Source organism: Daucus carota, chromosome 9 (genome assembly GCF_001625215.2).
Source record: "Daucus carota subsp. sativus chromosome 9, DH1 v3.0, whole genome shotgun sequence".
Taxonomy (NCBI): domain Eukaryota; kingdom Viridiplantae; phylum Streptophyta; class Magnoliopsida; order Apiales; family Apiaceae; genus Daucus; species Daucus carota.
Window position 1 is genome coordinate 373981 of NC_030389.2, and position 22444 is coordinate 396424.

General features: G+C 34.8%; 4 protein-coding genes and 1 long non-coding RNA gene across 7 annotated transcripts; 1 reads left to right on the forward strand and 4 right to left on the reverse strand.

The window, feature by feature from the left end:
* On the reverse strand, positions 1-3578 carry LOC108200435 (amino acid permease 4). Its single transcript, XM_017368585.2, has 8 exons — positions 3414-3578; positions 3150-3303; positions 1756-1989; positions 1568-1661; positions 1266-1480; positions 1024-1184; positions 690-917; positions 1-617 (listed from the first exon to the last, which is right to left on the reverse strand). The coding sequence occupies exons 1-8, from the start codon at positions 3459-3461 to the stop codon at positions 192-194; spliced, it is 1560 nt and encodes a 519-aa protein (XP_017224074.1). The 5' UTR covers positions 3462-3578; the 3' UTR covers positions 1-191.
* A 1460-nt stretch (positions 3579-5038) lies between these two features.
* Positions 5039-6861, reverse strand: LOC135149200 (serine/threonine protein phosphatase 2A 57 kDa regulatory subunit B' kappa isoform-like). Its single transcript, XM_064084198.1, has 2 exons — positions 5566-6861; positions 5039-5451 (listed from the first exon to the last, which is right to left on the reverse strand). The coding sequence occupies exons 1-2, from the start codon at positions 6625-6627 to the stop codon at positions 5122-5124; spliced, it is 1392 nt and encodes a 463-aa protein (XP_063940268.1). The 5' UTR covers positions 6628-6861; the 3' UTR covers positions 5039-5121.
* An 838-nt stretch (positions 6862-7699) lies between these two features.
* On the reverse strand, positions 7700-8851 carry LOC108200982 (GPI-anchored protein LLG3). The gene is made up of 3 exons (XM_017369268.2): positions 8603-8851; positions 8455-8511; positions 7700-8368 (listed from the first exon to the last, which is right to left on the reverse strand). Exons 1-3 carry the CDS (start codon positions 8676-8678, stop codon positions 8001-8003), a joined length of 501 nt encoding a protein of 166 aa, XP_017224757.2. The 5' UTR covers positions 8679-8851; the 3' UTR covers positions 7700-8000.
* Positions 8852-12275: 3424 nt separating this feature from the next.
* LOC108200581 (reticulon-like protein B22) lies at positions 12276-17235 on the forward strand. Of its 3 annotated transcripts, none has more exons than XM_017368786.2 (5): positions 12276-12416; positions 12553-12894; positions 12970-13111; positions 15768-15837; positions 16836-17235. In XM_017368786.2, the coding sequence occupies exons 2-5, from the start codon at positions 12575-12577 to the stop codon at positions 16913-16915; spliced, it is 612 nt and encodes a 203-aa protein (XP_017224275.1). In that variant the 5' UTR covers positions 12276-12416; positions 12553-12574; the 3' UTR covers positions 16916-17235. The 3 variants fall into 3 exon arrangements, with proteins under 3 accessions (XP_017224275.1, XP_063941016.1, XP_017224277.1); XM_064084946.1 differs by lacking the exon at positions 16836-17235 and adding an exon at positions 16286-16753; XM_017368788.2 differs by having other exon boundaries at positions 12320-12416; positions 12550-12894.
* Positions 17236-18181: 946 nt separating this feature from the next.
* On the reverse strand, positions 18182-19343 carry LOC135149301 (uncharacterized). The gene is made up of 2 exons (XR_010287697.1): positions 18763-19343; positions 18182-18580 (listed from the first exon to the last, which is right to left on the reverse strand). It is a non-coding gene; the product is annotated as an uncharacterized LOC135149301 (long non-coding RNA).
* Positions 19344-22444: the final 3101 nt, after the last annotated feature.

Below are 22444 nucleotides of genomic sequence, written 5' to 3' on the forward strand. Positions count from 1 at the left end.
TTTCCGAAACAATAACTGTGAATTCGTTCATCAAGCGAGTAAATATTACAAAACACATAGTACATAATACAGCTACAGCACTAGGTTTTTTAGTGGCTGTGAGTAGTATCTGAAATTTATCAACAACATGAACAAGGTATTAATCTTGTCATCTGGAAGAGAGCGAGAGAGCACACAGTTATGCGCCATGATCAGTAAGTAGTCTTGAAGGGCTTATAACTCTGTAAGTCAAGAACAACACCAGCAAAAGAGCCGACGGCTGCGGCTATAGAGACAATAAGGCAAGCAAAGCTTAGCAACTGAAGTCCGAGCCAACGATGAGTCCATTTCCCTATGTTCTTCTGAGAAATGTACATCTCAACGGGGAAGTACACTGTCAGTGGCCAAAACCCCATGGCACCTAGAATCCCCACAACGTCGTTGAAGAAAGGCAGCAGCATGGCTATGATCGTTGTTAGCACCACGAAGCATGTCCTCCATACCATTCGAAACAAATTTATCTGGTAAACACCCAAGAATGGGATCCGTATGTCATACTCTCCTGTTACAAAATGACTCCTTGACCACTTTTTTGCACTCCATTTTTCCACAAATGCGAACAGGGGTTGGCAATATACCTGATGCAGCATTTTAGGTAAGAAAGAAACTATATATCAGTAGGCACTAATATGTAAATAACTCTTTCTTACCTGGTATGCACCTACAAGATGAACAACTATAGCAACATTAGCAATGTCAAGTAGCCAATACGGGTTGTAGAATCCAAATCCAGTAAGAAGATTGCCCGGGGCCAAATCTCCAAAAGCTGCATAACCCATGCATCCACATAGCAGGTAGAAAAGTGTAGTGACTGCGATACTTAATACAGTTGCCTTTTTCATGGTCTTGTACTCTGCCGGTGGGGATTTCAGAGTATCCTGGTAATAGTAGAAACTTTATAACCTTGCGAACCTTCGTGTTTTCATGTAATCAGTTAACTTGAGAATATAATTGGTATAAGATACAAGGGCAGATTAAGTTCACCTGTATTTCAATTAGGATGATGGAATAAGAGTAGGCAAATGCAATAGCTCCTAAAGCTTGCATGCCCCTCCATAGTTTCTGAGTTTCCGTAACTGTTGATCCGCTAGGTGTTACTGTCCCTATGCTGATCCCAGTTAGGCTTCCCTTGAAGCTCCTATTACCTGTTCAATATCAAGAAAAATTATACATAAAGCAAATGTATGGCATACTATATATGTTGGTTTAAGCCTTAAGGTACATACCTGCAACTTTTCCGATTCCAAGTCCTAGACCAACAAAAGAGTAAGTGAAGGACATTACAGCAGCAACTATGGAGAGCCACCACATTTGATCGAAGTCCGGAATCTGAGAAAAGAGAATTTCAATAACTCCAAACGCTATCATATATCCGTTGCTTGACATGTGACATGGATCTTTCCCATGACTACTATGGTAACAATTTGATCTCTTTATTGCCCTGCAAATGTCAAGTCCATTAACATGTAGGACCTCTGTTACAAACAAGAACTTAATTTCATCTCTTTAATTATAAAAATGTTCTTACATCATACTAACTGACGCTGCAATGGTGTAACCAATGGCTACACCGAAGAGATTTATGTATTGAACCATCCCACATATAGCAACTCTCCGTCCCCCTAGAGAGAGTTTACATTTAAAATTCGTAAAAAAAGCTAAAACAGAGGATCATTTGATCGCACAATCTAAAACCATGAATAGATAAGTGTATACCCATATTAGCTCTAACTGCATCCATGTAAGTGTAATTTCGTGGTCCGGTTACAGGATCACCAGACCTGTAGCACTGTGACAAAAGATTGGAAGTATAGAGAATGACAAATGCAAAAAGGATCATAACTGTGGGTCCAGCAATCCAACCAAGCTGGCCTATGGCCCATGCCAAGGAGAGAACACCCGAGCCGATCACAGCTGTGATTATATGCGATGAGGCGGTCCAGAAGGTACCTAAAGAACCAAGAGCTATGCAGTTAGCTTCTTTTCTTTTCTTTTTTTGTGCTAATTACAGTTAGCTTTTTATGTAACAACTAATCATAGGTTTCCATGTTTGATATGTGTTGATAGATACGCTGCTTGTGGCCATTCTTTAACATCTCTGGTCGAGCATATCATTTATATTAGTGAATAATTATTTACTGAATCAGTATCCAACTTAATTATCAGAAACTGAAACTTGTAGACTCGATCTGTTAAGGCATGCTCTTAATAGGAATTTATTATATCATCACCTATATATCAATATCAACAAACTGTTCTAGAAGACTGTTTAGTGAAAGCCCCATGGAATACATAGCACCAAAACTCAGTGCTTGGTGAGGTAGATAACAAGAGCGAGTCCAACCGCTTCTCTAAATTAAGCTCCTAAACTCAAATATAGGGAATATGACTTATTATTCCAATAGTGTCCAAAGTGATTCCCTGAATCACTAGTACATCCTCAAAATCAAAGTAACTAGCTATAAATAACTACCAGTAGTTATTTCCTACTTCAGTTTTTGAAATAAAATTTCATTTCTTTCCATTTCTATCTCTATTGGTCCACACTATTTTATACCTCGGACATTTTTTGTCCCCACTATTTCCTCTTTACCGGTTCAAATATATTATTATAAAATAATGACGAATGGAAATAGAATTTGTTATTAGAATTTGACACACAAAACAGTATGTTATAAACCACCAGGATCTTTTATTATTTTATAATATTTACACAGATAGATTGTACTGGGATATTTTGGACTTGCTAATCATTTACGGGTAGTTAACTTTAATAAAGTTACATGTATGAATGCATAACTTAGCAAAAAGAAAAAAGAAAAAGTATGGATGCATAAAGTGGGCTGAGTACTGAAAGTTTAGCCTTGAATTATTATGTTCTCCACTACTGAGGATTTGAGCAGCACACACATGTACATGCTAGTATGTGTGCATAGTAAGACTATAACTTGAAACTGCTGCTTATATCCTCTGCACAGATAGATCGAAGAATAACTTGGATACAATCGTTTCATTTTTATGTCAAGTTATAGCCAGCTAGTGATATATTAACACATAAGCTTAAAGAATCAGCCTAGCTCATAATATGATTAGCTGGGGTTACCACTTACCGGTTCTCTTTAAGCGACCGTCGTCGTCGAAACACTTGGAATAATTGGCCTCCATGTTGATGGGGTGTTGATCATCCGTTTGTTGGGTTGAAATTTTAAGTTTAGGCTGGACCTCCACTTGAAGATAGTGCTTAAGATCATGCCTTTCATCAATCTGCATGCACATGCAGCTAGCTCAGCTGGATTATTAACTTTGGGTCCAATGATAAAACAAAATATCAAATCTACATGTTCACTAGTATACTAAGCTGACAAAGGTCTTACGTTGCCGATCTGGATCCTTGAAGGAAGAGTTCGACTTCTTGGCAGCATACTGGATCTATGTACGGCAACCAACTGCAGTATGATTAGAATGAGTATATAGTGATCCAAGTTTGGAGGAGTGGAAGAAGAAGGTATACTTGGATAATGAGAAGTGATGAGGTCTTTATATACAGGGTCTTTATCTATCTACTTTTTAGTTAGATGTAAGATTTTCATTGGTGGAGATTTTTGTACATATGAAAGGACAACCATAATTATTAATGCGATTGCAATCAATAGAAATCAACCATCTATCTAAGAAATGGTTGTTGATACGTGGCTCATGACCACATACTAGAAAATCCGTTATATATACAGGGGAGGATTAGATAAATATATTATGTTGTTTGAGGAAGACTAATCATATTGATTGATTTCACTTCAGAGAGCGTGTTACTGGTACTCTTTTAACAGCTTCTTCTTTGGTGGAACATGTGTTCCACTTTTACCATCTACACCTCCCTCTGATGATGATGCCCCACAGCTATTTATAGTGCTTTCTGACTCGCATCCCTTCATCTATACTACCTTTTACCTAACATATATGAAGCCAAACCAACCTGCAAACTGCAGTCATTCCTGAAGCTTCGGGAGAGTTGGAATATTCTAGCTAGGAGCTTTCTTTTAATGGTAGGAAATTCAATTAAATATTATAAAATGCTAATCAGATTTGTTTCAAACTCACCTTTTTTCTTTAACAAGAAGAAAAAAAATCTGTTAGCTGATGAACTTTAAAATTAATTCAGCTATATAGCAGGACTCCTGGTTGACAAGATTCAGTGAGGTTTGCACGACAACGACACTTGAAGCTACTGTCGTTATCTTGTGATAATGGAGGACAATATGATGTTCAAACCTAACAAAAACATTAAGATCTCTATCCACTCTCTCTAATCACGCACAGGCGACTCGTTAATTATAAGTATACAGTGATGTCAACTCATTTTTGAAGAGCAGACTAATTCAGTAGTAGTTTTATATAGAGAATGCATTGCTTTGGCAGCTGAATAATTGTATAAATTATACAAATGCATAGCATACAGGCAGAGGCAGGCACATAAAGCAGTTGCCAACTTATTCTTGGGCCACCTCATTCACTATCAAAAAAGAAGCTGCAACTATGGCTGACTCATTAGTCTAAAATCTAAATGCGCACAGCCGTAATGGGTGTATTGTGGCTATGGCCATCTCCAATCGATTCTTTAATTCGTCTTTATACATGTCGTCAATATTTCATCACCAACCATTGTTACTCTGAGATTATATTCAAATTTTACCTCAATCATCAACACTCATCTTATGCATCAATCATCATATAAATATAAAGATAGATGTGTGTAATAAAAAATTATTCTTTATATTTCAAGGAGGACTAAAGTACCCGATTGGGGCCGGATATCTGATCATAGTTATATATTACAGATAGATGGTCTAATTTTGTTCATTTTGAATAGGATACAGGTGATCATTCCAAATAATCTGGAAGCAGAATGGACAAGTCGTCTGAGATTCAAAACGAGTTGGTAGATGTATAAATGAAATGAACAAACACTAGATCGAATAGAATAGAGATGCCACAAAAGAGATATTCAATAAAAGACAGATGTATTTATTTTGACAAGTATCAGCACCCAATTTGGTATTGATATATGTATGTTGTATCTTGTCTTCAATCAGAAACAGATTTATGCAGGATTTGATTCTTGGCTGCTGCTGCAGTTTCTATTCTGTCCCACTCCCTTCTTCTTCGCTTCTCTTCTAGTTGAGTGGCTGACTTGTGAAGTTTGAGTTTTAGGAGGCATTTTTTGTATAGACTAGGTTCCATTTCTTCCAGCATCGCCTTTACATTTTCACTTAGTTGCTGCACACCCTTGCTCCAGTGACCCTTTAGGTTGTTTTCTATGCCTTGAACCAACACCGGAAACACATCCTCCATTGCTCGTGATGCCATCTTCACCATCTGCTCGTTATTCCATACATATAGTGCGCGCTCTGCAACCTATATCAGGGCAAGTATCTGGTGAATTTGACCAATGTACTTAAGTTTTAACATTTTCAGAGTCCCTTGTGAATTAATATGACAAATGTAGCAAATGATGGTTTAGTGTTTCACCTGTGAGTTCCGGCTGTTGGAGCACTTGGTTATCTTGCTACAGATGGGCAGAGCAAATTTACGGTACTGACCAGGGTCAATATATTCAACAAGCTCTTCCAGTTCACCGATTAGCAGAATTTCCTTCTGGCAATTAGTGACTGGCCAATATTTCAAAATCCCGCGAATAGCAATCCCCCCAAGCACAGGCTCCTTCTGCACAAACTGTGATACACAATAAGATAACTGCCTGTGATATGCCTGCATACTTGTTGGCTTGTGAAGGGGAATAAGAACCCTCATCAAGAAAAGCTTATGTTCTTCCTTCAATGGAATAGTAAAACCATTTATGATACTTCCCCATATCTCAAGAAGATCTCCAATACCCCAATGACGCTGGTCATCTGTCTCAAAAACATAGTACAAGAATACGTCATTCATGCCCTTCCTCATGAGAGCCCGGTGGAAAGTGAACTTGGAATAAATTCTATGGTACACATTCTTCAGGCTCTCTCGTTCTCTCGGGTCGTCTGATTGGAAGAGGTAAAGGAGATTTGTAATAAAGGACTGGTCAATATAATCTCGAAGCTCCTTTGCCTCCATGCTAATGATTAGGCGGAGGAGGATATCGTAAATGAGTTGGAGATGTGGCCATGCTGCTGTGGAAGTAGCCACAAGATCATCGTCATCAGGTAATATAGAGGCTATGGAGTTGTTACAGGGTGGAGGGAGTGGCCTGAAAAGGTTGGACGATAGCATATGAAAGAGAGGTTGCAGGATTTGATCTTCTAGTGGTTTCTTCAAGGTTTTTATGATTGAGAGGAGCTGGATGAGCTTGAGGCGCTTGAGATCAAAATGAGAAGCTAACTCTGAAGGATCGTCGAAGGGATAAGTGACAGTGCAGTAAGAGATGACAGACATGATTTCTTCATCTTCAGAGTCAGAAGATGATCTGCTTCCACTATGGTCATTGCCCAAAAGTTTACTCCCCACATTGCTTCTTGAATCAAGATCAAAAAGGTACTGAAGAGTGATTGAATTCTTTGTTCGAGACACACTGGGGCTCTTTCTTTGAGCTCCCATATCTTTCGTGTTCGAATACTTGATATTCTGTTTCTTTTTTATCTCATACAAACTTCTATGCCAGCCAGTACAGATTCACATTTCCCAAAGTGCGGAAAGAGAAAGGAAATGTTTAGATATATTCTATCATTAGCTTCTCTTGGCTCGTCCTGCAGAAGAGGCCATAATAATTTGATGATTTCTAGGCAGCACGTATTGGAATATCAGGTGAAACATAGACTTTGTACCATATGTCGTGACATAGACAAGTCAGCTATATTCCCTGCAAATACATGGTCTCCTTGATTTCTTGTTGCGTGAGGGCCACGTGGATGTCTCTTGCTGTAAGAAGAGATGATCAGAGGTGTCGTTTGCTAATAATCTGTAGTCATCTGCAACAGGACAATCTTTGCTAGACAATTCTTATAGAAATGCAAAATGGAAACCTTGTTGCGCAGCATTAGGTGGAGTACAGATGCTGGCCTTCACCAACCGCTACTCTGGATTAAACAATGTTCATTATTATAAGATAATAACAGAAATTTGGAAGAAAGTGTTTGGAGAAGTACGATCAAGCATCAGCTTATCATAAGTTATCGCCTTTCCATGTCCTATGCCAGATGAAGATCGACAATATCCACAATAGTTCATTTAAATTACAGATAGTAGCCAAATGTTCCTTGTACAGATATGAAATAAATGCCTTTACCTTGCTCCAAAAGAAAACATTCGACTTGGAACTCCACATTTCAGGTTTTAACAAGGAAATGTTACACTGCAATTACCACCTTTTGGTTACTACTGTGGTTTGCTTGAAAAATCTAGACAGAAGTTTCTATTAAAATTCAAAGAACTAAAATGCAATATTATCGAACTTTGGAGGAGCCAGTCATTTTGTCTACATAGGTTGAGAGTAATATTAATATACTATACATAAAAGCTCAAGTTTCATAATGTGTCACATTCAGAACTTGATGACTAATGCCTAGATTAGAGAAATTAAAGAACAGAGACCAGATGTCAAGAAGAAGCAGTGTTATTTCTCAGAGATGAACTCTCTTGCTTTGTCACGGAAGCTTCTGTGCTGGTTTGTTTTTCACCAATAGGTTTGTCTAATTTCCCAGTTTTTGTAGTGTGTTTGTGTATGTGTGTGTGAATCTCATTACAGGGAAGTGAGATACAACGAGCCTGAACACTGGAGATATTTGATCAGCTTATGTAAAAAGGGTCAGGATGTTTCAGTAGAGCTAGAAATCTCTGGTAATGAAAACATGTTGTGACCAATTTTAACATCAAGAACATTCACATTAGATACATATATGCAAAACCGACCCAAATAAATAGGAAAGTACATGAAGGGTCTAATTTTGATGTAGTCGCATGTAGTCATTTCTTTAGAACAAATTGAACAGTAAGACGAGAAAGGAAGCTGCGGAAATCATCAGCACAGTTGATTTCTCTGCTGCAGAAGCACTCGAAGCTTTCTGCTGCTTCTGTTTAGCTTCCATCACTTCGTTGCAGTCAAGCCCTTCCTTGTCATCGTGACACAAATTGGCAAAAAGTCCCGGTGGATATTTGCCGTAGAGATTAATGTAACTAAACAAGGTTGTGGCACAGTCATTTTTCATGTCATTCAACTTGTCACTGAAAGGGCAGGCTAATTCCTTAAAAGCACCGCAACACGGTTTAGCTTGGTAGTTAGGACCTTTACATTGGCTTGTAATGATTGTATAGTTCTGATTTTCAAAGTCTATGTCACAAGCTGCAAATAAAACGCAAGTTTTAAAAAATCCTGGATCCGCCCCTGACTAGCACCTAAAAAATATAAAAAAGAAACAAGGAGCTAACCTGCTTTTTGCTGAAGGAGGGAACGTCCTGGCAGCACCTGAGATTCAAATATATTATCTGCATGTTCAAACAAAAAGAATGTCAGATGATCTTAATTCATAAACATGCATCTGTATACAACTGCATGGCATAAAAAATTTGTGGTTACTTGATAGGGTGGTTGACGAGGCAAAGCCAGAGAGAAGGAAGATGAGAAGCAAATGCAAGAATGGTGGGGATGCCATTGTTGTTTCTTCTCTTCTTCTCTGGTAATTTGATCAATCTCAAGAAACAAGATAAACTACCTTAATTCTCTCAAATAATTCATACTTAATCTGGACCATCCTTTTAATATTTCTCGACAAGATATTACAATTATATTCCGTAGAAATTGTGGGATAACTAGATTGTGGGGGTAAATTAGAGAAGAAAAACATGTGAAAAAGAAAATGAGGACCGAACTTTATCAATTTTTGTATTTTAATGATCGAAATTTCAAAATTTGTAATATGACGGGAAAATAGCTTTTTTTTTCTCAAAAAAATGTCATTGGCCGCCTTTTTGAAATATAAAATCAATGTTCGGATACTATATTACAAATATGAAATTTCAACCATCAAAATACAAAAACGGGTACAGTTCAGCAACAGCTCTGTAATTTACTTCAAATAAATTATATAGAGTTTGTCAAAAAAAATATACTTTTTTAAAATGTAATCATGTCCTACTATTTAATGCATAACACATTTTTATTGATTCTCCACTCACTAGTAACTGAATTGTCTATTAGAAGGATTTTTTTGTAAATTTTATTTTTATTTATACTAGTATTTTTGCCCGCTCCGCTAAGGCTTTTATAAATTTTTAAATTAATTTGATTTATTTAAATGTATATGAAAAACCAATATTTTTTTTGTTTTGTTTAAGTTGTTTTTAAAACATTTTGTCCGTTTTTTTTACAATTTTCAGTTGAAAACTACAGTGTATTAACTTATATATATTTTTAAAACTGAAGTACATACATCTAAAGTGGGCTATTTGCTAGGCTTATTAGTGGGCTTACTATCTACGGGTTGGTTATTACATAAATGGGTGGTCGGGGGTTGCATCTGTTCTATCTTAATTAGCTGTTTTAAACTGTAAATATAAAAGCACCGCAGTGAAATTGGGAATTGATCAAAGCTTGCATCTTCATCTCATCTTCTCCACAGCTTGGTTTAACTCTTGTAAGTGCACATAATTTTTTGGTTTTTCATCTCATCTTACTGATTTCCTCTGTTTCAATTAGTACATTTTCATCTCTACATTTGCATCTGTTTCAATTAGTCATCTCCTTGCACATCGTCCTTGCACAGCTTGTATGTTACCTCTTTGCACTGCAGCGAAATCAATTAGTGATTTCCTCTTGTTCATGTGCAGGAAAGTATGATGAATACGGTGGAAAAGTCTTTGGATTTCTTGTCTCTGAAGGATTTTTTTGTAGATTTTATTTTTATTTATATTACTTTAGATTTTGTCTTCCAAAAAATTTAACTATTTCTTTTTCAAAAATCGCCATTTTTAAATCAAATTAAATTGTTACTTCCAAAAGCTACTAAAATGTTGGGAAGACCCAAAGAATATTGTTGAGAAGAGATAGACAAAAAGGGGGACGGATACAAAACTATCTAAAGAAGGTATTATCATGAAATTTAGCTGATGCTTGATAATTAGTGCTGTATAATTGGTCACAACTCACAACAAAAACACTTGTCATCGAAGAAAATTAAAAGGTAGCAGAGGTCGGGGGGAAAGGCACGGTGAATTTGCAAAAGCACATTCGTCATAAATAAATCCCAACAAATTGATTTTGGAACGGGTGAAATAAGTTGAGAGGAAGAAGTCGCGGCGATAAGAAATTAAAATTGTTGCTAATCTGCTCGTGTTTATTGATAGCAGACTGATGAAGATGGTATGATTTTGAATTAACTTCAACAAAGATGATTTGTTTGATATTGAATTAATTCCAATGAACATGATTCATATAATATTATTAAATTCACTTCAATGAAAAATACTACGTAATTAAGGAATTTTCTTTTAAAACTCATGCAGAATCTAATTTAAGTATCACATAAATAATTCAATTTAGTTTATGTCTGATGAAATCTCGTTGATAATTAGATTTTATCCGATTAAGTACATTATATTAACTATATTATGTTTGTTATTAAGTACAGTAATTGTAAAATTCAATAAAATCCATGTTTTTTTTTACTTTAATTATATAGTATAGATGTGTATTAATATGTGCACTAATCATAAACTCTTTGATATAAAAGAAGCCGATAATAAACAATATAGCTGATGAGAAGGGGGAGAAAAAGACGGCTGCTATAAGAAAGGGGAAAAAGACGGTCATCGAAATAATAGCAATATATTAAAGCACTAAAAAGACTCGTTGATTGTGTTTTAGCTATAGTTATCGGGCATAGATATCTATTTTCAACAACATTGGTTATTAGTTGTCATTATTATTAATTTTTGTGTGTTTTGTTTACATATTATTATAAGCACTTGATAAAATTATACTAAACTCCTAATATCTTATATTTTTACAACTGAAACATGGACAATTTTTTATTTTTATATATTATCCCATGTCATTCGTCTATCTGACAATAAAAACCATGACACGATATTATCTGGGATAAAAATAGACATTACAGGTTTAAAGTCGGTGGTTATTACTAATTATATGAGTGATATTTACTTTCTAACATATCCAAAATTGAGTGATAAAAAAATATATTTTTTCTGTATTATAATCGGTGTTAATTTAAGAATGTTACATATCACGATATTTATTCACGGTCATATTTACTGTTTGTAATTAACTCTGCTTAGACAATCTAACACATCTTTATCATAGATACGGAGAGAAAGAGGTGTATATAGACATGTTTCATGAGACTGGTGAAAAAAAAAAAAAAGGCTCTACTCTTTTTGTTATACTTGTGTCGGGACTGTTTGTCGCATAATCTCACATTGGCTCTATCACTTAAGGTACCCCGATGATGGATAATTTATTAATTTGTCTCTTATTATGGTGAAAGATGATTAAAGACTTTGTTCGCTAGTAACATGTACTCCCTCCGTCCCACCAGATTCTTTACAGTTTCCTTTTTGGGATGTCCCATCCAATTCTTTACATTCCAAAACTTACCAAAAATAGTCAATGGGTCCCACCACTTCCCAACTTTTCCTCCCTTTTCACACTACTTTTACTTCCTTTTCACACTACTTTTACTCCACTATCTCTCTTTTATTCATTAAAAATTGACGGGTTCCACCACTTCACCCACTTTTCTTCCTCTTTTCCACTACTTTATACATATTTCTTAACCTCCGTGCCCAAACCAAACGTAAAGAATTGGCTGGGACGGAGGGAGTATTTAACTAGAACAAGACAATCTTTTACTAGTCTTCATCGTTAATTCTCGCAAAAATGCAAAATAAAAATTTTGTTGCATTATACTAGGTCAAGTATTCAATAAATTATCGTCGATCTATCATTACTGTTAGGAGTAAGCGTTTCATTTTTTTTTACACTTTTTACATTACTTGACACGTATTTTGAAACGTGCGTGAAACATAATTTCGTAACTTCTTTTAAATTTTAATTTTTATAAAAAGAATTTAAATATTGAATTTTTATTAAAAAAAAACGTTTAAAATAATTTATTAAAATATACGTCATGAGAAGATTAAAATGCGTGCCGAGATCTCGAAGGAGTACGAAGAAGTTGTAATTTGTAAATATGTTAAAGTTTTTTTGCTTTTTGTTTGAAAAAAGTAAATATGTTAAAGTTGACTCTTGAATTGATCGTTGAACAGGAATAAAATAATAATATATAATGATATTGAAATCCATTAGGAATAATGATTCTTTGCGCAACACTGTATATATGTAGCGGCGATTCCGGTGGACGGCGATTATACAGGTGCGTTACTTTTCGATCTAATTCTTGTCGTTTTCTTAATTAGCGGTTGCTTAGGCTCGTATGATCGCCACAGTTATTATTCTTATTGATGCTAGGGTTTAGGATTGAATTGGTTCTGTGTTTTGTTTGGTAGCAGAAACTACTAGTGGGTGAATGAGATGGATAGCAATAGCAATAGCAATGCAGCAGCTTCAGCACTTAATAACAACAACAATAATAATGATAATATGAATAACGGCGGAGGTGTATCCTCTAAAAGTAAGACTAATGATGGTGGTGAGAGGAAAGGAGGAGGAGGAGCAGGAATTAAGGGGGAAATGGTTGGGAAGACGATTATAGGCATCATTTGTGGCACTCTGGTTTACTACCACTGCGCGTACCGGAATTCTACCTTCCTATCCCTTTTATCAGATGTATTTATCGTCCTCCTCTGCTCCCTTGCTATTCTCGGTCTCCTCTTCCGCCAAATTAACATTCAGTAAGTCATTTTCTTTTTCATTTCGCAAGCTGGATTCTCATCTCCTTTTCCTTATATTTGTTATTCTTTGTCAAGGGTTCCGGTTGATCCTCTCGAATGGCAAATTTCTCAGGATACTGCTAACAGCATCTTTGCGTGCCTCGCCAACACTATAGGTGCTGCGGAGTCTGTTCTACGTGTCGCTGCTACAGGCCAGGACAAGAGGCTATTCTTCAAGGTCTTTTTCTCGCACATGATTTTGTATTAACTTTACCGTGATTGCTACAAATTGTTTCTTGTTCAAACAACTCGTTCTGACTACATTACACAGGGTTTTGAGGCCTAGATAATGTGAAATTAACCAACAAATCCACCCTTAAGAGTGAGCATCTCCTATTCATTATCTCCGCTTATCACGAGATAATTCTCATTGTAATACAAAAAATCTGAACGCATGATGGTCATGTTATAACTAATACTTTACATACTCATAGTTATATTTGTATATACATTAAATGATTTTTAGTCTATATTAATATTTGTTAAAAGTTTATAATTAATAAGGGGTTAATTATTGAACAACTCACTTATTCCCCTCCAATATATCATAGGGGTCACCCGCAATATTTTGGTCTCTATTAATAAACTCGAGTGGAGACATGTTGCACTCCGTTAAATTTTTATGGACTTTTAGTAAGGGTACTAGTCTTTTACTGTCTCAAGTAGGAATAATATAAATAGCCAATGTCAGTTGTAATTTGGTTATCTATAACAGAACTATCTCTTGTTCTTCAATCTTCCACCAATTTCTTCGTCTCTCTAGATTCTCTGCTCTTCCTCTATCTATAACAGAACTATCTCTTGTGTTCTTCAGTTTTTCTTCTTTTCTATTGCTTAGCTCTTTAGAATAAGCAATCTTTATCTGTTTACAGCCTTAACCTAGCTGTAAATCTCTGTTTCTCTACTTGATCAACGGTTAAATTATCAGAAAAACACAAAAATATCACAGAATCTGAAATGCAAACCCTATATCTTGACACCAACCTTATTTTAGATCTTGGATCGACTTGATTAGTTTAGATGTCATTTTTTTCGGGCATATGACTTGATCACCTCATCTGTGAGAGACCTATAATTGTTTTTTTTAAATCAGGTTTATGTCAAATCTCAGAATGTGGCTCATAAATGTGATGAGCTAAAGTCTTTGCGGACTTACTAGAGCACTTGCTAGGACTACTCGGGGAAGGGGAACAAAATTTCAAGTCTTCTAGGTTACCTTTGAAACTATTAAATGCACACTCAATTGTGGTAGAGGATTATAATTTAAAATTTTCAAATTAGGTTTATATCAAAGCTCAGAATGTAACTCATGAATGTGATGAGCTAAAGTCTTTGCGGACTTACTAGAGCACTAGCTAGAACTACTCGGGAAAGGGGAACAAATTTTAAAAGTCTTGTAGGTTACCTATTAAACTATTAAATGCACACTCAATTGAGGCAAAGACCTTTATCTCCAAAAGTATACTCGCTTGTAAAATACTTGGAGTTCTCACGTTCTGTTCCACCAGAAGAGTGAGTCAACTTTGAAGGACATATGGACTTCGTCAATCTGTTGCATAAATCATCACCATGATTTTTTAAGGTTATCTTGAAAAGCTTAAATTAATCCGTTAAAATTTGAAACATGAATATTGTGGGATCTAGGAAAGAAGACATATATTGTAGGATTTCTTGTCACAGCTATCATCGTGCTTTTGTCTCATGTAAGTGTCAATTCTCGAGTGAAATGTGATGAATTGGTGAGACAAGGAAATTGGGTCGAGAGAAGCAAAGTAAATAATCAAAGTACGAACATATTTGACTATTATACCACTAAATATTTCTGCTACCCGAATTCTGGTGGAAGTTTCAAAATATTGGACTCAGCAATTATTCAAAAACTGTCTCTTTTTTTAACCTATGATACGTGTCCTAATGTCCATACGACAATACCTATGTCCGAGTCTCGAGTTTTCCTGCCAATATGTAAAGTCAGGGCGATAGGGCTTTATGTAGGACAAGAAGAAAAGGATTTAAAAAAAAGGATAAAAACCTATATCTGCACATAATCATAGAGACAGATAAATTATCAGTTTCATTTATAATCAACAATTCGTAATATCTATAATATCCAAATAAAGAAGATTACATTTGTTTACGTAAAGATTTTAAAATCGGGCCAAGTAAACTTGGAAATAACTAAAATGTTTAATAGAAAGAAACTATTTATTATTTTGCCACCACAATTTAATATTTCCCAATAATAATACAATAGCTAATCAGTTACAAATAATTATTTTCTTAATATATATAATATACACAGTTTCCTAAATTATTTGTGTACATCACATAACAAAAGATTCTTCCAGGGAACAATGGGAACTGGAAGATGTGTGTATATACTTGTAATATATAACATCCAATTTTTAATACCCATGCTTGTTTATTTTTTTTCCAATTAGTTCTGAGATGTATTGAACTCATAATTCATTAGATTACTTTTTATGAATGTCAATTAAGTATCGTAAGTAATGATATGCAATATGAGATTCTTCCACTTAGTTGTGAGTAATATGCAATATGCAGGATTTGGGGGGGTTCTCTTGCAACATAGACAACTCAACAATGTATTTATTACAAAGTTTAAATCTCTGATTAAGAAACAATCCAGGGTTCCTATCTATAATAAACTTCTTCTTTCGCATTCTAAGTCCATTTTAAAGCTCTTCTAAGTAATATCACATAAACGTACTTCTCCATGGGCGATTTTCCACACAAGAAATATTCTGCTTGCTTTAGAAAGAAGTATTTTTCAGCTAAACAATATATTGATCTGCATGTTCAATACTCCACAGGTAGTCACCTTTCTCTATATGCTCTCAGCTTTGGGAAGGGTGGTCTCAGGTGTTACAATTGCATATGCTGGTAAGTGGTGACACACTTTGTCTTCTCCTCATGACTGTTTGTGTCAGCTGTTAAATGAAAAATCATTTATATTTGCTTGCTCTTATATCAATTTGGAAATAATGTATTGTCATTTATGTGATCAAAGCAAATTATACTCATAATCGGAGTAAGAATAGTTTTTACTGAACGCAGATCTTTATATAAATTAACTACATTAGTTCTGAATATCAAATTGACACAAAATCTGTTCTTTGAGTTAAATTAAATGTCCCATCTTGCAAGTTGGTTCCAAGTTTAGTGATGCTTAAGGCTTTTAGCCTAATAACCCTACATATGTTATATAAAAAAAGTATATATATTTGTAATATTATATAGGGTTTGTCTAGTGTGTGCCCATGGGCACATGCTAAGCACCAAAATCTATAATTTTGGTGGATTTTGATTGGTGTGGTTGGTGAATTTGCAGGGGGGGTCCACCATTATAAAGAAGCATGAGCCAATCAAAATCCACCAAATTTATAAATTTTGGTGCATGGGCACACACTAGCAAAACCGTATTATATATTAACCAAAAATACTCACATGCAAAAATAAAAAATACTGCCATCCCCTCCCTCCTCGAGTCTTCTGCCTAGTGGCTGCTGCTTTTGTTATTCCTAAGCTGATTCTCAGTGAAACATAAAATCTACTGTTTTCAGTTTCCACAGAAGTCAACTGTTGAGCTTATGAATCCTTCAATTACAATTTTTACTGTATTTGCAACCATTTCTAATTTCAATTTACTGTCCTGTCTCTTTCTTGTGAAGCTGTAAAATAAATGCCTTAAAAGTAAGCCGTGAGATCCTGCCAGCACTATTAAAGCTGTAAATGCAGATTCAATCATACTTCTTTATATACCTATACAAGGAAAATAATTTCCTTTTGAGTAGTTTAAAAATGTATTTTACTAGTTTCCAGAGTTTCCTTTTGTTAGTTTTAAATATATGTGCTTATCTCAATCGATTATGCTTCAACAGGACTATGTTTGTTTAGTGTCTACCTGCTTGCTGAAAATTCATCATTAATCACAACATGCATGTCACGGGTTTCTGGGTGAGGAGATGGTTGAAACTGCGGTAGGGTGAGGAGATGGTTGAAACCGCAGTAGACCGCTGAACACATCATAGATTCCAGTAATTTACTACTTTGTCGCCCCGTTGTTGATCGCATGGCTAATCTTTTTCCTTTTTTTTAGTTATGCGTATATAGGTTCAATCTTGTAGATGTTTACTGGTGTAAATGAGCATCTGTATTGCCAACCACATCATCAAACAGTGCTTTGAAGACAGAAGGGTTGCTTGTATAATATAGGACTCAGTATCTTAGTTATGTGTTATGCAGTTTAAGAGGGGTGTATTGGATTGGGATTTTAAAGCATTTCTTTTCATTCATGAAATCCACGGGTATTCGATTGGGATTGTTTGAAATCCATTAAAATCTGGTGGTATTCAATTGGGATTTTAAATTATGCTACAAAATCTGGTGGTATTTTATTGGGATTTTAAATTATGCTTTAAAATCCGATGGTATTCAATTGGGATTTTTTTTAATCTATTAAAATCTGATGGTATTCAAATGCTGATAGATTTGTTTAGATTTCATGAAATAATGGATTTTGTGGCATTTTTCGTTGTATTTTAAGTTTTTTGAAATCGTATTTAAATCCTATTAACTCTGCGTCATTTTATCTGCACAAAATCAAAATCACGTACAATCCATTAAAATCTATAGACTAAAAACAATCCATTAAAATCTCAATCGAATACACCCCTATAAATTTGTGGATTTATGGTTCACGGATCCCTTTGTCACATGAGTAGACTACTATAGAATCTACTCCCTCTGGTCCCATATAAGTCACTTTGACTTTTCATCAAATCTAGATGTTTTGACGACATATTTTGAATTAATATTTTCGAAATTTTTTTTTTTAAAATAAAAATATATATCTCATATTAGAAAAAGAAAATTTTAGAAAAAATAATTTTAAGTTGGTGGTCAAAGAACATAGAATTGTGCGGCAGAAAGTTTAAGTGGTGTATAAAAAGGATCGGGAGGAAGCGGTAAATTGGATGCCCTGTTTGAGCGGTTATATTGTAAAACAAATCTACATGAAATTCTGCTGCTTTGAAACATTTTTACTTCAAAATTCACCAATTTAGAATATGGATTTTCCTAAAATAACATGTTTTCTTAATTTTCCTAAATTTAAAAAATATTTGCAAAATAACTGTTTGCAACTAAAAGCAATTGATTCAACATTTATTATACCTTTTACAATCAAATGCAACTCGAAACAACTTTTTATTGGAGTTGCCTTCGATTTTATTTTTATTTTGTCATAAAACGGTTGTATTATACCAAGATTGCAATTTACAATATTCGGATGGATAGAGTTTCCTTCATTCAAAAAGGTATTTCATCTAACCGAAAGTATGAAAATACTCTCGATGTTTAGATAACATAACCTTTCAAGTCAGAAGAGATAACCCACAAAAAAAGTCTCGTTAAAACCCCTCAAGAGTAAAACCCTAAGGAAAAAAAACTCAAGGGGAAAAAGAGTGCCCTACAAAATTACATCTTTTAAAAAAGAGACTAAAAACTGATGTATTCTTTATTTCCTTCTATCAATATTTGTAGCTTAATTGTCTTGTACATCAAAGTTCTCGTCTTCTCGGAAGCAGCCTTAGTAACTAAGTTCATAAAATATCTTTCAAACATCCTGAAAACAAGACAAAACCAAATAAAAGTAATATGAGTGAATTTGAAAAAACTTAATGCCTCTATGGGCCAAAAGATGCCCAAATCATGGTCGCCATATATGGTACCAAAAACCGTTAATTAAGAATAATTAATATCCTTAATTAAGGCACAATTATTGGCCAATTAGCATCTTCTTCTTACCCCTTCTTACCCCTTCTAGACTTCTCCACTACCACCACGAATGTTACAATTCATTGTTGTGCAAAAAGCTCCTGCATTCATAGTTGTAACCAAAGCAAATAATATCACCAGAACCAACACAAATAAATACACCAATAAAATTTATTTGAATGTTAACAAAGATCCAAAATTATTAAAAGATAAGAATAGACAGAATGCAAAAAAAAAATAATGCAAAAATAAACGAGGGAAAATGAAATTAAGAACTTCAAGAGGTAAAGGCGAAAGAATACTTCCCGAATAGCTTGTTTTAAGACCCAAGATTTTTAACAGAACTAGCTAGGTCACATGCTTGATTAGAAAAGTGCCGCCATGAGGTCGAAAAATAGGGAGATCAGCAGATGCACAAACGGAAGATGAAGAATCAAAGCGAAAGCCGATTGTCGGGGGTTGTATGTATTTTGAATACGAGGAAAGATAGATCACCAAAAGATTCACAAAAAAAACACACGATTAGAACAGTAGCTGTGATTTGGGGGCTAGGGTTTTACAAAACTCTCTTCTCATTTTTATCAACCAGAGAGAAAGAGAGAGATGGGAGAGGGGGGGGGGGGGGGGGGAGGCTAGCCTTCGATTAGTTGCATTTGGTTATGTAAATTTGTAAAAAGTTTTAAAATGTAGTTTTTTGTATTTCTTTTTAAAAATAAATATATTTTTACAAAAAATTAAAAAATGTATTATTAAAGAATTTTGATGATTTAATTGATACGTACGTGATCCCCTCGGGAAATCTAATATTTTGGTAGGATTTGGTTTTGAAAAAGAGGGGGGAAAACCATAACAAGGATGCTATCAATCGACGGTGCGCAAATGAATATGGATATGAAAATATATCTATTCCTGATGACAAAATCAGTCGCGATACAATAACAGAGGCATTCAAGATATAATCTGGTTCGATTAATATAATAACAGGGGTAACAAGGAAAAAAATAATGAAAAGACGTCAAATAAAAGAAAACATGTAGAAAATAGTCAAAGACAAATCAGAGCTTGTAATTGGGAGTGAGAAGAAAAATAATGAAAAGACGTCAAATGAAAGAAAGCATGTAGAAAACGGATAAAGACAAATCGGAGCTGGTAAGTGGAAGCTGGTAAAGACAAATCGGAGCTAGCAAGTGAAAGTAAGGACGACGGTGACTATGAAAGCATGTGGAAGAAATGTGAGGTTGATTTCTAAAGGCTGAAATGAAAGCACACCTACCATTTGCTCCAATTGATGTTAATATAGATTATATATACTTAGCATTTGCATTTCATTCATTAGTATTTGGGTATGAGGATATATGTAATTAGGAAAGAGAAACTAGATCTCAGCTTGAATTATGAGCATTTCTCTATTATCTGTTTTTTTTATCTTTATTGATATTCAGTGTTCCCCTACAGAATTGGGTTAAGTATCAAGTTGGTTACTGAAGTGAAGGTCATATATCACTTCTTTCATTGATCTGTTAGAGGTATCATTTTGATCACTAAAGTCGTATAAAATATCAAATGAATAAATATGAATATTATTTAAAATAATAATAAATATTATTTAAAATAAATAATAAATGAATATCAAATGTATTCATTTGATATTTTATGCGACTTTAGTTATCAAAATGATACCTCTAAAAGATCAATGAAAGAAGTGATATATGGTCTTCACTTTAGTGACCAACTTGATACTTAACCCTTACAGAATTACTCTTTTTATTAGGCTGATTCTTAGAGAATATTGTGCAGCTTCCATCTCAATCTGGTGAAATCGAGTAGTGTATTGTTGGTTACAATGAGGTGTGATCCTCTCCTAAGTTAGCTTCACTAAATACTCGCACATGGAGCACTGGTACATACGCCCAATGGAGTAATGATGTCGACGTACAGCAAATGTTATATGAATTTAAGGAAGTATTCATGCCACCTCGTGGATTGCCACCGGCTAGAGATGGGTTTGATCATAAGATTCCAGGGATTACGTCATTAATATGCGAGCTTATAGATATCCCACACCGCAGATAGATGTAATCGAAGAAATGGTAAAAGAGTTACTCGAACAAAAAGTTATCCATAACAACAATAGTCTATTCGCGGTACCAACTAATTGTGTTGGTCGGTACCAACTAATTGTCTTGGTGAAAAAGAAATACGAAGGTTGGCGTATGTGTATAGACTATCGCAACTTGAATAAAGTCACCTTTAAAAACAAGTTTCACATCCCCATTATAAAAGAGCTACTGGATGAGCTTTATGGAACTCAATATATTTCGAAAATTGACCTCAAATTATGATACCACTAGATTCGTATGGACTCTCAAGAAATGTACAAAACGGCATTCAAGACCTACTTCAGGCATTTTGAATTTTTGGTGATGTCTTTTGGCCTAACCAACACACCTTCCACCTTTCAAACTCTCATAAACCTTCACAACCATTACTACGGAAGAAAGTTTTCATTTTTTTATGACATCTTAATATATAGTTATGATAAGATAACACGCTTGAAACATCTCTACATATATGGTCCTGAAAATAATGGTTGCTAACTCCCTTCGTTTCAACCTCAAGAAATGCTTCACAAGGGCTGGTGCAAAGTGAAAAGTAAGAGATTCAAGTTGTAAATAATTGGTCAATTCTGAATAATGTCAAGCACCTTCAAGATTTTTTGGGCTTCACGGGGTACCATCGTATATTTATTCGACAATGATACTTTTCAGTGAGATGTAGAGACTCAGGCTGCCTTTGATTTACTAAAAAAAACTACTTTTAATGTGTTTAGTCCAAAAACTCCAATGAAATATATTGAGTTTAAGACTGGTTTATTGTTTACAAGTGTTAAGATTTTGAGAAATGCTACCATAGACTATGTTGTGGAAAAAAAGTGATGTATGGTTTAGTAAAAATGATTTATAATTAGTTCAAGCTAAGTGTAGCAAGAGTTGTACTTGGTATCTATTTGATATTTGTTGATGGGACATTTCAAGTGAAGACATTGAATAAACAACATAACTGCATATTAGTCCATAAGCACAGCTTTGTTAGGTCTGAATGGTTAGCAAGAAAATTTGGAAATTATATAACGGCTAATCCAAAATGGAAGTTGAGAGAATTTCATCAACACATCAATAAATTATATGATTTTGTTATTTCTAAATATCACTGTTGGTTACCTGAAAGATTGACTTATTATGAAATCGAACAAGAAATTACTAAGCAGTATAAGAGGTCGTATGACTATGGGGCAGAGGTAATGAGATCAAATCTAGAGAGCATAGTCAAAATTTGTGTTGATAGGCCTAGCCCTGAAAAATTAGGCAGATTTAAGAGAATTTGCATCTGTTACAGCTGCTAGAGAGGGTTTTTCTAATGGACGTAGGAAAGTTATTGCTTTAGATGGGTGTTTTTGTTTTTTGAAAAGTTATGTCAAGGGTGAGCTTTTAGCAGCAATTGGTAGGGATGGAAACAATTAGATGTTTCCTATAGCTAGGGCTATAGTGGATGATGAGTCAACAGATAGTTGGGAATGGAATCACTTAATTGAGACTACTAAATTTCGCAAATCTACTTGGACCTGGTGCTAATGAATGTGAGGTGAGAGATATTGATGGTCGACAATGGGTTGTTGATTTGGGGCAAAAAAAACATGTTCATGCAGAAGATG